At 44.5% G+C, this 15,029-nt stretch overlaps 1 protein-coding gene across 13 annotated transcripts in view; it reads right to left on the bottom strand.

Annotated features, from left to right (window-relative positions):
* Rffl (ring finger and FYVE like domain containing E3 ubiquitin protein ligase) overlaps positions 1-15,029 on the bottom strand; it is an 88,947-nt gene that overhangs the window by 16,235 nt on the left and 57,683 nt on the right. For 7 of the 13 annotated variants that reach the window (XM_070027202.1, XM_070027201.1, XM_070027203.1 and 4 more), the window contains one exon: positions 2,308-2,495. In XM_070027202.1, the coding sequence (XP_069883303.1) occupies positions 2,308-2,495 (188 nt within the window). Of the gene's footprint in view, positions 1-2,307; positions 2,496-4,184; positions 4,207-13,629; positions 13,678-14,711; positions 14,998-15,029 lie in introns of those variants that run through there. The other 6 variants (XM_070027207.1, XM_070027206.1, XM_070027205.1 and 3 more) reach the window with 4 other exon arrangements.

Here is a 15,029-nt window from a genome sequence, read left to right as displayed (position 1 = left end):
CTGGTGATATTCAGTAACTTCTTTCCAATCAATGGTAGGAGACAGCTCCTCATTTATTTATTTATGTTTTGGTCAGTCATGGGTCTTGAACTCTGGGCCTGGGCTTTGTCCCTGAGCTCTTCAGTTCAAGGCCAAGTGCTCTACCACTTGAGCCACAGCACCACTTCCGGTTTTCTGGTAGGTAGAGTTAAGAGTCTTAGGGACTTTCCTGCCTGGGCTGCCTCTGAACCATGATCCTCAGATCTCAGCCTCCTGAGTAGCTAGGATTACAGGTGTGAGCCACTGGCCCTCAGCTAACAGCTAAAAATTTTAATCATTGGCATGCTCTAAGGCCCTCAGGTCTGGCTCTGTTATCTTCAACTGGACATGTAGCTGTCTCTTGGTGGGGAACTTTGGAGTCAAGGCCTGAGTTTGGAGTCCTGGCTCTGCCACTTCCTAGCTATATGATCTTGAGGTGCTGATTCAGTTGAAAAAAAGGTATTTTAAGATCTTCCATGCTATTTGTCAGTCAGGAACTTGATATGTCTACTTTATCACATACGAAATATGGTCTAGTCATTCTAAAATCAATATAGTTATTGTGAAGATTAAATCTTGATGTGTACCAGGTTGGTCTAAGAACTCACAGTTTTTCTACCTCTGCTCCAATGTTGGTATTTCAGGTATGAGCCACAACACAGTCCCATAAAGACAGGAAGGGGATGGGGAAAAAGAAAGGGAAAGGAAAAGACAAGGCAAGCATGGTGGCATAAACTTGTAATCTCAATTTCTGAGAGGCTGAAGCCATCCTGGGTTACAAAGTGAGACCTTGTCTTAAAAATAAAAAGCCAGGGGGCTGGGAAGGTGGCTCAGTGGTAGAGCGCTTGCCTTGCATGCCTGAAGCCCTGGGTTCGATTCCTCAGCACCACATAAGCAAAAAGAAAAAAGCCGGAAGTGGCACTGTGGCTCAAGTGGTAGAGTGCTAGCCTTGAGCTGAAGAGCTGAGGGACAGCGCCCAGGCCCAGAGTTCAGGCCCCACGACCGGACCAAAAAAATAAAAAATAAAAAGCCAGGTGCTGATCGCTTACACTCATCATCCTACACAGGGGGCTGAAACCTGGAGGATCTCAGTTTGAATGCTAGCCTGGGCAGAAAAGTCTACCAGGCATGAGCAAAAAACCAAGTGAAAGCATAATGACTTGAGTTCAAGCCCAGTACCAGCACAAAAATAAAGGAAAGAGTCCCTCATATATGGCAAATAGGTTAAAAAGTATTCTCTTGGTTTCCCATTGTTACCATTTCAGGTTCACATTCTATCCAGCCCCACTTGGGACTACAAATCATAATCTCTGTGCTTCTGAGCCCCTGCAAAGGGACAGCCATACCCCACCAAGCCACACCCACCATCACCCAGCCAATGATCCTCCTTCCTACTCCCAAGCATTTCAAATGAAATTGCTACAGTAGACAGGCCCCAGCCTTGTCTGCTAGGATCTTAACGTACCTGAGACATTCTTGACATTGCTTTCAATAGGAGCAGGATTATCTGTAGTCAGGCCTTGTATGATGGCAGCTAATGGAACAAATCACAAAGGTACCTGCTACGTTCCAAGCATTGTGCCAGGCGCCCTTCATAGCTTGCCCCAGCTTATTCTCTCAGCACTGGGATGGAACACTTCACAGATGGGGGACTGAATTATAAGAGGCTAAGTCATATAGCTAGTAAGTAGCCAAACTGATGTCTGAATTCTGGAGTCCAGCTCCATGTGAGGTGCTCTTAAACAGCTGTTCATGAAGTGTGTGTGTGTTTTGTGTGTGTTGTGTGTATGTGTACCAGGATTGAACTCAGGGCCTGGGCACTATCTCTTTGCTGAAAGCTAGTGTTCTACCACTTTAGCCATAGCGAGAGAGAGAGAGAGAGAGAGAGAGAGAGAGAGAGAGAGAGAGAGAGAGAGAGAGAGAGTGTGTGTGTGTGTACCAGGACTTGAACTCAGGGCCTGGGCACTATCTCTTTGCTGAAAGCTAGTGTTCTACCACTTGAGCCATAGCTACACTTCTGGCTCTTCACTGGCTAATTGCAGGTAAGAGTCTCATGAACTTCCCTGCCCAGGCTGGCTTCAACCTGCAATCTTCATGTTTCAGCCTCCTGAATAGCTAGGATTGCAGGTGTGAACCAATGGCATCTGGTTTATGAAAATCCTTATGAAAGGGTCAGGTTGGTCCCTGGCATCACACAAGCAAAAGCCAGGTGATAGGCATTTGCAGGACCAGCAGCTTGCCTGGGGTCCTGAGGCCCTGGTGAAGAGCAGGCTAAACAGCAGCACTCACCTTTCGGGCTGTGCTTGCAAAATTAGCCCCACAGGCCTTGCAGCTTGGCTCCGAGCCTGTTGGGGAGGGGAAGGAACTGTACCCAGGATTGGAATAGGCTTGCGTCCTGGCTCCCTGTTGTGGGGCGACCTCCTCAGGCTGTCCATCCAAGCAGAACCAGTTGCAGCAGGTTGCCCACATGATAGAATCTGGTACAGGGAGGAAAGGGGAAAAGGTCAGAGTTAAGACCCCCAATATGGTAGTTTCTATCCCCAAGGGCACAAGTGAGCAGAGATTTGCATATCCTTATCTGGTGAGTGGAGCAGAGAACTTATTTTCAGGGGCCTTGGTATCCTTGTCAACTCTACAACCAGTTACTGGTCCACAGATACATGATGCTGCCAGGGCAGGATGGGCTACCAGATTGGTGTGGTACACCTTTGAAAGGTTGCTGATTCCTGATGGGCTTGAATTTAAAATACATTTCACATAAATTTTTTTTCTTACCTTAGCAATTAGAATTTCCTTAACACCCACTTTATCTAGGAACATCATCCCTAAGGCTGGCAGACAGACATGGAACTTTATCTCACATACACACCTCCATACTCAGATTGACTTTGGTGAAGGAGGGTATTAATTGCTTTATACAGATAAGGCAAGCTGGGTACAGTGGTATGAACCTTAATACCTGCTCAGGTACTTGGGTGAGGATCAAAAGGATCACTTAGAGTCCACCTGGCCAACCTGGCCAACATACCAACAATCTATCTAAAAGAAAAAATATATATATATATGTATATATATTAGATAGATAGATAGATAGATAGATAGATAGATAGATAGATAGATAGATAGATAGATAGAAGCAAATTAGGCTCAAAGAAGTCTAACATATAGCTAGTATACAGTATCACTTCAGCAACAGCTCAACTTCTGGCTGTTTTGCTGATGCGGGCTTTCCTGCCTGGCTTTGAACCACAATCCTCAGATCTCAGCCAGTTGAGTAGCTAGGATTACAGGCATGAGCCACAGATGCCTGACAAGAGTTGAGATCCTAAAATCTCATGTCTTGGGGCTGGGAATGTGGCTTAGTGGTACAGAGCTTGCTACCTAGCATGCACGAAGCCCTAGTTTCAATTACTCAGTAGCTCATAAACAGAAAAAGCCAGAAATGGTGCTGTGGCTCAAGTGGTAAACTACTAGCCTTGAGCAAAAGAAGCTCAGGGACAATGCCTAGGCCCTGAGTTCAAGTCCGAGGACTGGCATGTATGGACAAATAAATAAATAAATAAATAAATAAATAAATAAATAAATAAATAAATAAATAAATTCCTATGTCTTCTGACTCCAAACCTAAGGTCCTTTTTCCTTATGCCATGTTTAACCTTGACCTTCCCTCCTATGAACCAATGATTTGTACCCCAAACTTATATAAATGTCTTAGAATACCTGTTTCTTTTTTTTTGGGGGGGGGGGTCCGGTCATGGGGCCTGAACTCTGGGCCTGGGTGCTGTCCCTCAGCTCTTCAGCTCAAGGCTAGCGCTCTACCACTTGAGCCACAGCGCCACTTCCGGCTTTTTTCTTTTTGCTTATGTGGTGCTGAGGAATCGAACCCAGGGCCTCAGGCATGCAAGGCAATTACTCTACCACTGAGCCACCTTCCCAGCCCTAGAATACCTGTTTCTTATGCAGGTCATTTCTTTTCTACCTTTAAGACCCAGGTCCCCTAGGTTTCTTATTCATACCTGTAGTGGATCCTAGCCTGTAGAAGATGCTCAACAAACATTAGTTCCCATGCTCTTTGGGGGCCAGTGCAGGTTAATCGAGACATCTTGGACATTATTCCCATTTTACATTTCAAAGGGGCCACAGAGACTGAGGACTTCTATGCTCACCGAACAAAGGATCCAGTCGCACGTCAGAATAACCTGAAGATGGTTAAGAGCAAGCATCTACTAAATAGCAAGCTTTGCTGCAATGTGGGAGTGTTGAACTCAGAATCCAGCAGTCAGTGTAGACATTCTGAGCCTCAGCTCTGCTTACAGAGATAATAAATGAAACATCTAATGTTACTATTCAATCATCAGGTCACACAAAAAGAATGGTATTTTCTACTGTCTCACTGCTTCAACAATGGCACTTTCATAGTCCAAAGACACAGAAAGCTGGAAGGAACTAAGAGCCCAAGGTGGGTCATGACACGAAAGAAAGAAGGGGACCCTGCCAGAAGGAATCACGTCCTGGGACATGAGGATTCTGACAGGCCGCTGGCTTCTTCAGGGACTTAGCTTTCCAACATGGTCTGCAATGTACCTGTGCTATGTCCTTCCCTTCTGTAAGCACCTCACCTACTTGCCTTGACCTCTCTGGGACTCGGGACGGTAATGGTCTCACAGTACCCAGTCACAACAGGTGGCTCAGCAAGGACTACTGAACAAGTGAGTCATAATATTTAAATTCCCCCTAGCCAACACATTCATTCCATTTCCTGGACATCAAAACCATTTCTGACTCAGTATCTCTCTTCTGAACACTCTAAGGTCTCAAAAGACAAGAACCTCATCTGCCTTATTCACAAGAAGTAGTTCATATGGGATAAGGATGTGAAGTTTCCTCCCAGCACAGGTGGTACAGTAAAAAGGCTCTTTTTGTTGGCACAGAATGAGAACAAAGGAATAGGAACTCACTATTTTTTAAATCTCATGTTGATAAGCATACTTATCAGCAGTCAGGGTCACAGCCCTGCTATCAGCTTAGGGAGCTGCCTGCAAGTTATACCTTCCCTGTCTTCATGTTTCTCTTCTGCACATGCTACAGGCCGGGAGGCACTAAGTAAATACTAGTTGTGACCATCTGCATCGTACATGCCTTTACCACATTTTCTCTGGGAGGGGAGAGACAGAAAGTATGCCTAGAGACTTTGCAATTGCCACTTAATTTTCCTGTCCCTTGTGAAAGGGCCAAGGCCAGGGGTGATTCATTAACTACTGGGAAAAGCTCTCCTGCGGCAGGTTTATAACCTTTCCTGAAGCAGCTTCCCTTCCCCTCACTAGGTGAGGGTAGTGTAGCCCTCGCCCTGGAGGAGTTCACAGTCTAGGAGAGAACTAGAAATGTAAAGCCCACAAGTGAAAGGTGAGGGCAGACAGCACTGACTGAGGTCTGTGCAGGGGCAGCACAATGGTGGAAATGCAGCTCGACAAGGGCAAGAAGCATGTCAGAACAGACTTCTCAAATGAGGCACCACATCTCAAAGTGAGAGTACACAGAAATTATCAGCACATTGGGAACAGAAGACATTTTGAAAAAGAAACAAATGCATTCACATTGGAACCAGAAGATGCTTTGAACGGTGGGTATGGGCAGACCAGCACTTGACACAAGTGAATGAGGAGCCATGGAAAACCCTGCTTATTGGGGTAAAGGCTGGGACTTTATTTTGCATGAAGCAGAACATGGGGCAGGGGATTGGCGGTAATTGAGGTTTCCTGATTTCACTTGTCTGTCAGAAAGCGCTTAAGCAGTAAGCAGACTGGAAAAAGAGACCCACAAGGGGAGGGCTAGGAGCAGGAGACTGCAGCAGTCCTACTGGAAAGATGCAATGGAGTAAAAGCTAGAGCAGGTAGCTCTCTGGCAGAAATAGCAAGACGTAACCAACTGTGGTAGTACATGCACTCAGGAGGCAGAGATGGGATGATTGAGACTTCAAGGTCAGCCCTCCCTACATAGAGATTCTATCTCCAAAATATGAATAAATAGAATGATGGGAAAACAAAGCTCCAGGACAAATCCCAGAACTCCTTATTATATGACAGAATAATTAGTAGAATCATTTGTTGGGATAAAGATCTCAGGAGGGGGCACGTGCAGGTGTGTGGAGAAGAGCACAGGTAGGGTAAGGTAGGGTAAGATGGCCTGTAGAACATGCTGGTCTATAAGAGGGTCCACATATACATGGGTAGGCTAAAGACAAAGGTGGGAATCCTTGTCTCACTAGATGTCTATAGCACCAGAGTTGGGCAGGGAACCAACTAGATGACTGGATGGTCTGGGCAGAAGAGAAGCTGGCTGGTTGGCAAGCAGATGAGAGCAAAACTAGTTAGAAATGAGACAGGAAGGAAACTTGGGGGAAGGGGAGTAAAACTGAAGCGTATTGTGAGTTCCAAAAATGACCCAGAGAAGAGAACACAGAAAGGAACACAAAACATTCAAAGGACTTAATTTTGGGAATGTGTGAGTGTGCTCTTGGTCTGAGCAGTTTAGAAATAGACACTCATAACCACAGGTTGGAAAGTGAATGAGAAGTGAGAATTAGTAAAACTATAGTAATAATTTATTTTTTCAAGAACCAACTATGGTCTGGGCATATGGTTCATGCCTGAAATCCCAGCTTCTCAAGAGGCACAGAGATCAGGAGGATCATTATTTCTGTTTGATTTTTGTGCCAGTATTGGCACTTGAACTCAGGGCCTGGGTGCTGTCCTTAAGCTTTTTTTGTTCAGAGCTAATGCTCTACCACTTGAGTCCAATAATAAGTTTTTGGTAATGAATTGGAGATAAAGAGTCTCACAGAGTTTCCTTCCTGGGTTGGCTTCAAACTATGATCCTCAAAGTAGCTAGGATTATAGGCTTGAGCCACTGGTGGTTGGCAAGGATGGCTATTTAAGGTCAGCCCAGGCCAAAAGTTCAAGAGACCCCTATCTCAATCAATAAACTAACTATGGTGACCTATGCTTGTCATTCCAGCTGTGCTGGTAGAATGGTCACAGTTCCAGACTGGTCTTGGGGGAAAAAGTGAGACTTTACATGAAAAGATAAGGTGAAAAGGATTGTGGTATGATCAAATGGTAAAGTACTGCCTAGCCCTGAGTTCTAACCACAGCATCTCTCTCTTTCTCTCTTTCTCTTTCTTTCTCTCTCTCTCTCTCTCATTCACACACACACACACACACAAAGACAACTATGAAAGAGAGAAAGAAGGAAGAGATGAAGAGGACCAAGGTCATTAAGATAAATGTAGACATATTCACTGACTACAGAGGAAAACCCAAAAGACAAAGCAATTGCAGAGGAGGGAGCTGGCCATCAGGAGGGCAGTAAGAGTGAGGAGAAGCAGAGAGTTAACCAAAGAGAAGTGTATTATCAACAGAAAGGTGAGCAAATGAAAGAAAGAAAAGATTTAGCTTCAAGAAGAAAATAAACCTTTCTGTGGCTGTAACTCAGAGGTAGACTACTTGCCTACCTACATGAATGAAGACTTGGCTTTGATCTCCAGCATTGCCACAAAGAGAGAGAGAGAGAGAGAGAGAGAGAGAGAGATAGAGAGGTGTGTGTGTGTGTGTGTGTGTGTGTGTGAGAGAGAGAGAGAGAGAGAGAGAGAGAGAGAGAGAGAGAGAGAGAGAGAGAGAGAGAGAGAGAGAAACTTCTACACACTGTAAAATTTTCTCTTAAGAGTTAAGGATTCCATCAGAATGGAGAAACCCAGCTGGTAAGGCACCATCAGTGGGAAACAACAAGGCCACATATGGCCAACAGCAAACTTTACCCAGCATCTAGGAAGCAACAGCGAGGTGAGGCTCTGGGAATACCATAAGGGAAGGGATAAGGCCATTGCCAGGGTAGGCATAGGACTTGGAAAGGCTCTGTGGCTCTGCTCTGCCACCCTGATCCAACACCAAGAAGGCTACTCCTAGGCTGGGCATCAGGAGAGCCCAGCATTCTCCTCACTATCTCCCTTCTCGCCAGCCTCAAGGGCCCCCTCTAAATGTTCTATTCTAATGCCTGGCTACCATGAAAAGGGACACCTGGCCCCATTGAGACTTGAAACCTGACATTCTGTGACCACACAGGCCCCACTCTCAGGTGGAGGATGAAGTCTTAGCTTGGGTTTCTGAATGCCAGGAAGGGTAACTATGGGAAGGAAGGACACAACAAGTCTCAGTGCATTTTTAAAAATCTCTGAGACCTCTTGGGCCTAAAAAAGTCAGCCCCTAGCTTTTGCTCTATTTAACAACCATTTATATACCAGAAAAGAAACCTTCGCGAACCAACCCAGATGCCCCTCAGTAGATGAATGGATGAAAAAAGTGTGGTATATATATACACAATGGAATTCTATGCCTCCATTAGAAAGAATGATATCGCCCCATTTGTTAGGAAATGGAAAGACTTGGAAAAAATCATATTAAGTAAGCCAGGCCCAAAGAAGCATAGGTCCCATAGTTTCCCTTATTTACAATAACTTTTAGTATATGTCTGGGACAAGCAGAAAAGGTCAAAAGCTATGTACATATGACCAGATAAGATGTTGTTAAGCGAAATGAACCCAAAGATAGAGACACAAGTGGTTTTTTTTTCTTGCTATTGTTTCTAACATATTTATAATGTACCATGTGATTTTTTTTGTTTCTTTGTATGTTCCTCCCCCATGGTATAACCCCTGTTCTCACTGTATTTGATGTTGGTGCTCTGCATCTTGTATATACACTTCTAATTTGGGGAGGAGAAGGGAAAAGACCCTTTGTAACAATGAGATGTACAAGATACTGTTGAAGATGAACTTTACAACTTGGGGGGGGGGGCGGATAAGTTGTAGAGGTGGGAGGGAAGGGATGGTAGGGGAAAAACAAAGGAGGAGGCAACAATTCTTGATAGGAAATGTACTCATTACCTTACTCATGTAACTGTAACCCCTCTATACAGTATTTTTTACAATAATAAACATTTTTACAAAAAAGAAAAAAAGAAACCTCTGCTACTGTGGTCAACTAAGAGTACTCTGCCAAACTGGCAAGCTCCAGGCCTAAATAGCACCTATATTCAGGATAATTTCCAGGCAAGAAGTTGTGAAATTAGCCTTCCAAGTAGAATGCTTCTCAGACAAAATAGAAGGACATAGAAGTGGTGCAGCTTATCCTCCAGTCCTAAACAGATCCACACTCCACTTCTGTTGCTAAATAACTACAAGTGGAGCCAACCAATTATGGACTGTGGTAAACTACCTGCCTCCCCCACCCCTTTTCATTTTTTTTTTTTTTTTTCAGTATCAGAGCTTGAACTCCTTTTCATTGGGCTTTTTGGCTCAGGGCTGGTGTTCTACCACTTAAGTCATATCTCCAGTTCTGGCTTTTTGCTGATTAATTGGAGTCTCATGAACTTTCTGCCCAGGCTAACTTTGAACCAAAGTTCTCAGAACTTAACACGCTAAGTAGCTAGGATTAAAGGTGTGAGCCAGCAGCACCCAGAATCACCATGCTTTGACAGCTTTACCTGTTAAGCTCCTCCTCACTGGCATTGAAGATGGAGTATGGCATCTCTCCTGAAGGCTTGAAATCCTTCCCAAACTCCTCTCACCCCGCTGAAAAGATGGACTTGGAGATTTGATCGTAAACAGTCTGACTGCTCTCCTAGTAGGCTTTTCCAAAACCTTCCACTTTGCCTCCATATAGAGGAGAAGGTGGCACAGGCCGGCTGGGAGCACAGAAGGAAAGTGCCTTTATTCCTGGATTAAAAGCCCAGTAGGAAGAGGGAATATGGACATTTTGTCACCTAGAGCGTTACCCTGTACTTTCCTGGGAGATATGGAACTGATGAATGGGAAATCTGCAATACTAATCTCAGGTTAAGATCAATGACTGGCTCCTGTGCACTGGCAGCATCATAGTTAAAGGCAAAAGAGAAGATGATGCTACTTCTCCCCATTAGGTCCAAATTCCTTTTTTTTTGGTCAGCTATGGGGCCTGAACTCTGGGCCTGAGCACTATCTCTCAGCTTTTCAGCTCAAGGCTAGCGCTCTACCACTTGAGCCACAGCACCACTTCTGGCTTTTTCTGCTTATATACTGCTGAGCCTAGGGCCTCATGCATGCTAGGCAAGCACTCTACCACTGAGCCACCTTCCCAGCCCCCTAAGTAATTTTTAACATGTTTTTTTTTATTGTAAAAATAGTGTACAGAGGGGTTACAGTTACATGAGTAAGGTAATGAGCACATTTCCTATTAAGCATTGTTTCCTCCTCCAACCCCTAATTTTTAAAACAACTTGTCCATTTGTTCACCTGCCCAAGGAAAATAAAGTGGGTCAGTGGCTGTCAGGGGTTTCCTGAAGGAAATAAGGTAAGAAGCGGATCTGCAATGCAATTCCCAAACTATCTTACTTGATCACCCAAAACTAAGGCAAAAAAGGCACCAAGGTTTTCATCTAAATGTCTGGATTTTAATTTTTTTGGTCGGTTGTGGGGGCTGGACTATGAGCCTGCCTGGGCACTGTCCCTGAGCTCTTCACCTCAAGGCTAGCGCTCTACCACTTGAGCCACAGCGCCACTTCCGGCTTTTTCTGCTTATATGGTGCTGAGAAATCGAACCCAGGGCCTCATGCATGCAAGGTAAGCACTCTACCACTGAGCCACTTCCTAGCCTAAACTGTCTGGATTTTAATTAACTATTCACCAAGGTGGTTCCAAGACAGCTACATCATGCAACTAATACATTTATAGAAAATCCATTGTATGAGACTTTACAAATACCTCTAAATTGCCTAATTAAAATGCCCCAGGGGCTGGAAAGGTGGCTCCGTGCTAGAGTGCTTGCCTTGCATGCATGAGGCCCTGGGTTCGATTTCTCAGCACCATATAAGCAGAAAAAGCCGGAAGTGGCGCTGTGGCTCAAGTGGTAGAGTGCTAGCCTTGCCCTGAAGAGCTGAGGGACAGTGCCCAGGCCCAGAGTTCAGGCCCCACGACCGGACCCCCCCCCCAAAAAAAAAAAGCCCCAAACCTCAGAAATGCTTTATTTGTTTTTTGTTTTGACTTTTGTTTTCCAGGTACAATATGTGAATTCAGGCCTCGTACTTGCTAAGCTGGTGCTCTTCCACTTGAGCCACACATACACAAACCTTTTTTTGCTTTTAGTTACTTTTAAACAGAATCTCATATTTATGCCTAGAAACAGCCTGGGAGGGGCTGGGAAGGTGGCTCAGTGGTAGAGCGCTTGCCTTGCATGCATGAGGCCCTGGGTTCGATTCCTCAGCACCACATAAGCAGAAAAAGGTGGAAGTGGCACTGTGGCTCAAGTGGTAGAGCGCTAGCCTTGAACTGAAGAGCTGAGGGATAGTGCCCAGGCCCAGAGTTCAGGCCCCGCGACCAACCCAAAAAAAAAAAAAGAAACAGCCTGGGACCGAGATCCTTCTATCTAGGACTGGGAGCACAGCTCAAATGATAGAATGTCTGCTAGCAACCACAACGCCCTCAGTTCAAACCCCAATACTACCCCTCCTTCCTATGCCTCCCAAGTAGCAGGTATTACAAGCACAAACCACCATAGCCAGCTTGTTGGTTGAGAGAGGAGTGGCACTAATTTTTCACTTGGGCTGACCTCAAACAATGATCTTTCTGCCTATCTTCCTGACTGCTAGGATTACAGGCACTAGTACCACCACACACAGCCAAAAAGCACCTTTTTGACATGGATAATCAGAAAATGGCTAGCTGGCAAGCCTTACAGGGTCATCTCATTTATGGAGGGTGGCACACCTCCTGTCACTAATGCATTCGTGGAGTGGCTGGCAGTCTCTATGCTGTAAGTGCACGGAAGTTATGGATGGTTAATACAGAATGGGCTCAGTTTCATCTTGTATATTATCCTTAAAAAGCAACTAAAGAATAATAGTGAAGACTTGAAGGAAATGCTGTGAAGGACTATCAATATAGCTTAGCTAAGTCTCCCTACTTAGTATGAGGAGTCAGTGGGGAAAGTGGTCATTCTCTACTGGAAGAATGTTTCTAATCTGTCATGCCACCCCAGGTACTTTATCTCATGTGATCCTGACAAAGTAAACTAGTTCTTCCCATTTTCAGGTTAAAAAAACCAAAGTTCTGAGAAATAAGTTGCTATAAAAATCCAGCCAGAGCCGGCGCTGGTGGCTCACGCCTGTAATCCTAGCTACTCAGGAGGCTGAGATCTGAGGATCGCGGTTCAAAGCCAGCCCGGGCAGGAGAGACTGTGAGACTCCTATCTCCAATAAACCACCAGAAAACCGGAAGTGGCGCTGTAGCTCAAGTGGTAGAGCACTCGCCTTGAGCTGAAGAGCTGAGGGACAGCGCCCAGGCCAGAGTTCAAGCCCCACGACCGACCAAAAAAAAAAAAAAATCCAGCCAGAAGGTAGAAATGCCAGGGTTTGAGCTTACACCCCTAGATCTTGAGGCCTATGTAGGCTACAAGAGAAATCAGGTTACTTATTAGAAATGGGTGGGGACACAGAAGATTTTAGTGACATCTGATTCTTATTCTGAGTGTCAATTATGTGTTTACTTTGTAAGAGTTCATCAAATTACACTGACATTTGTTTATGTCTCAAATAGTAAATTTAAGCCACCTAGAATATGTATAACTTGTAAACAGGAAAAGAAACCATTTTGACTGGATACCACACTTTCCCATGAAAGCCCATTTTCTCTGCTTGTTCTAAATCAAAATTTCTCCAAACACTTGACTGTAGCTCCTTAGCCTGTATCTACAGCATTCTCCAGCATACTTTATTTATCTATACTCTGCCTGCATTCCAAGGTCTCCAAAGAATTCCAGGTGGACAGATGTGACATGTCTTTGTCTCAATCTTCTCTGCATGCAGGAGTCAGCACTGTCACTCACTTTCTTCCCTCCTTCAAACACCTTCCCTTCACCTCTTAGCTTCCAGAACTCTGCACCCTTGCCTTCCCTCTGCTTCGAAACTTCTTTCCTGGTTGTTCTCCATTTTCAAAAGCTGGGAGACCTAGCCCCAGTAAGCTGCCTTCTCTACCCACCCCTTAGATGGCTTCTAGTACCTTTCTTAGGCTGATGATTCAACTCTCTCTGTACCCCAGCAGTGCGCTGACTCCTTATTTCTCACCTGCTACTTATCCATCCCAACTCAACCCCAACCCCCCACTCCTGCCTTTGGGTTTGCCATTTGTCCCTTCTTTCTGGGCAGCATGCTTAGCTACCTCTTGTCATCTGACCTGCAGCTTCGCTTTCATTTTCTCATCTCATGTACAATGGTAGTTACTAGCTGGTATTGAACAGTATTCCCTACTCAGAACAAGAACTCCATGAGGACAAGGACACAGTGCTCTGCCCTTTTTCCAGTCTACTGTGACTGCCTGGACAAAGAACGACCTCCCAAGTTTCAATTGCAGTTCTACTTCTTGCTTCCTCTGTTCCTTCCCATTCTGTTGCCTGCAGGAATCCTCCCCTTACATGCTCTCCCTTGCCTTCTGCTTTCCTTCAGAACTTTCACAACTGTAGTTACAATTGTTGGTATACAGTCTATCTCCTGGAGCAGGAACATCATCTGTCTTCATTTTTTTTTTACCTGTGGCATCTGGCATAGCGAACTTCATAGTAGGCACCCAAATACTTTCTGGAATGAATAGACTGAGGTTAGACAACATTCATATTTCATCAGCACAGCTGATGAGACATATACTAGTTATCTCTCCATAGGGCCAAAAGCACTTTCCTCAGTGTTTATAGTAACAAAGTGACTACAAGAAAAAAATTCCTTTGTGAATAATGAAGGGCAGCTAGCACTGGACAGGTTACTTAAGCTGAGTTTTTCTCCTCACCTATATGAAAGATAAGACCATGTTGGAGGGTGAGTAGTGATGGAAAGCAACATACTAATCAATTCTAAGTATTTGGGGCCCATTGCTGGTGGCTACTCAGGAAGCTGAGATCTGAGGATCACAGTTCAAAGCCAGTCCAGGAAGGAAAGTCCATGAGTTTCTTATCTCAACCACCAAAAAGATGAAAGTGGAGCTGTGGCTCAAATGGTAGAGCGCCAGCCTTGAGCAAAGAATGCTCAGGGACAGTGCTCAGGCTCTGAGTTCAAGCCCCAGGACCGGCACACAAACACACACAAAAGTAAATATTTTTTTTTTTTAAACTACAGTGCATTTTATTTATTTGGAGTATGTATCTTGAAAGAATTACAGTGATCTTTTGAAATTAAATGGGACATGAAAAGGTAGAAAGCAGAGAAAAAAAGAAGAAAAGTATAACCTCAAAAGAGCAGGAAAACATGCTAAGCATCTGGGATAAACTGCTGAAGTTGCGCACTGAACTTAATTGAGTCTAATCCCAGGAGGCACTAGGATAAATTATTCTAAACTTCAGGATCCTTAGCTTCATTAGCTATGAAATAAAAATCCTATATATCTCTAAGAGCTATTGTAGAACACATGAGCACAAAAGTAAATATTTGATGGACAGTACATTAAGTTATTAAACTGTAAATTACAGTTCTAAAATGGCCATCACCTATGGGTTTCACAGCAACAGTGAGCTAAACAGCCTGATGTCTTTCCTCTGGTCACCTTGGGGTTGTGTGAGGCAGGGTTGGGCACAGCTGATTACACCACCTAAGTGATAATCACTTGTTTCCTAAGAACTCACCTTAGATTTAAAATCATCTCTCAACTTAGAAGGCTGCTTGCTTTAAAAATAAGTTGTTCACTTGTGCAGGATAGTTGAACTTAGAAATCGTTAAATTTAAAACAAAATCTCAGGGTTGCAAGTAGAACTTTCCAGTAAACTTGCTTCAGGCGTCACCCTGAACTGGGAGGATTTAAAATGCTGGTGACACCACAATGATTTGCCCTGTAAGTAAGCAACCTGCAGAGTGAGCCCAATCACCAACTGGTCTCAGGTGTTGGCATGGGGACAACTGGCATGTTCTGACACTGAGATTCTCTTGGAATATTTGCTTCAGAA

The sequence above is a fragment of the Dipodomys merriami genome, unplaced genomic scaffold (assembly GCF_024711535.1).
Source record: "Dipodomys merriami isolate MVZ:Mamm:240054 unplaced genomic scaffold, mDipMer1.0.p SCAF_19, whole genome shotgun sequence".
Classification (NCBI taxonomy): Eukaryota; Metazoa; Chordata; class Mammalia; order Rodentia; family Heteromyidae; genus Dipodomys; species Dipodomys merriami.
Note: the sequence above shows the minus strand (reverse complement) of the source record. Positions and strands in the feature narration are given on the sequence as shown.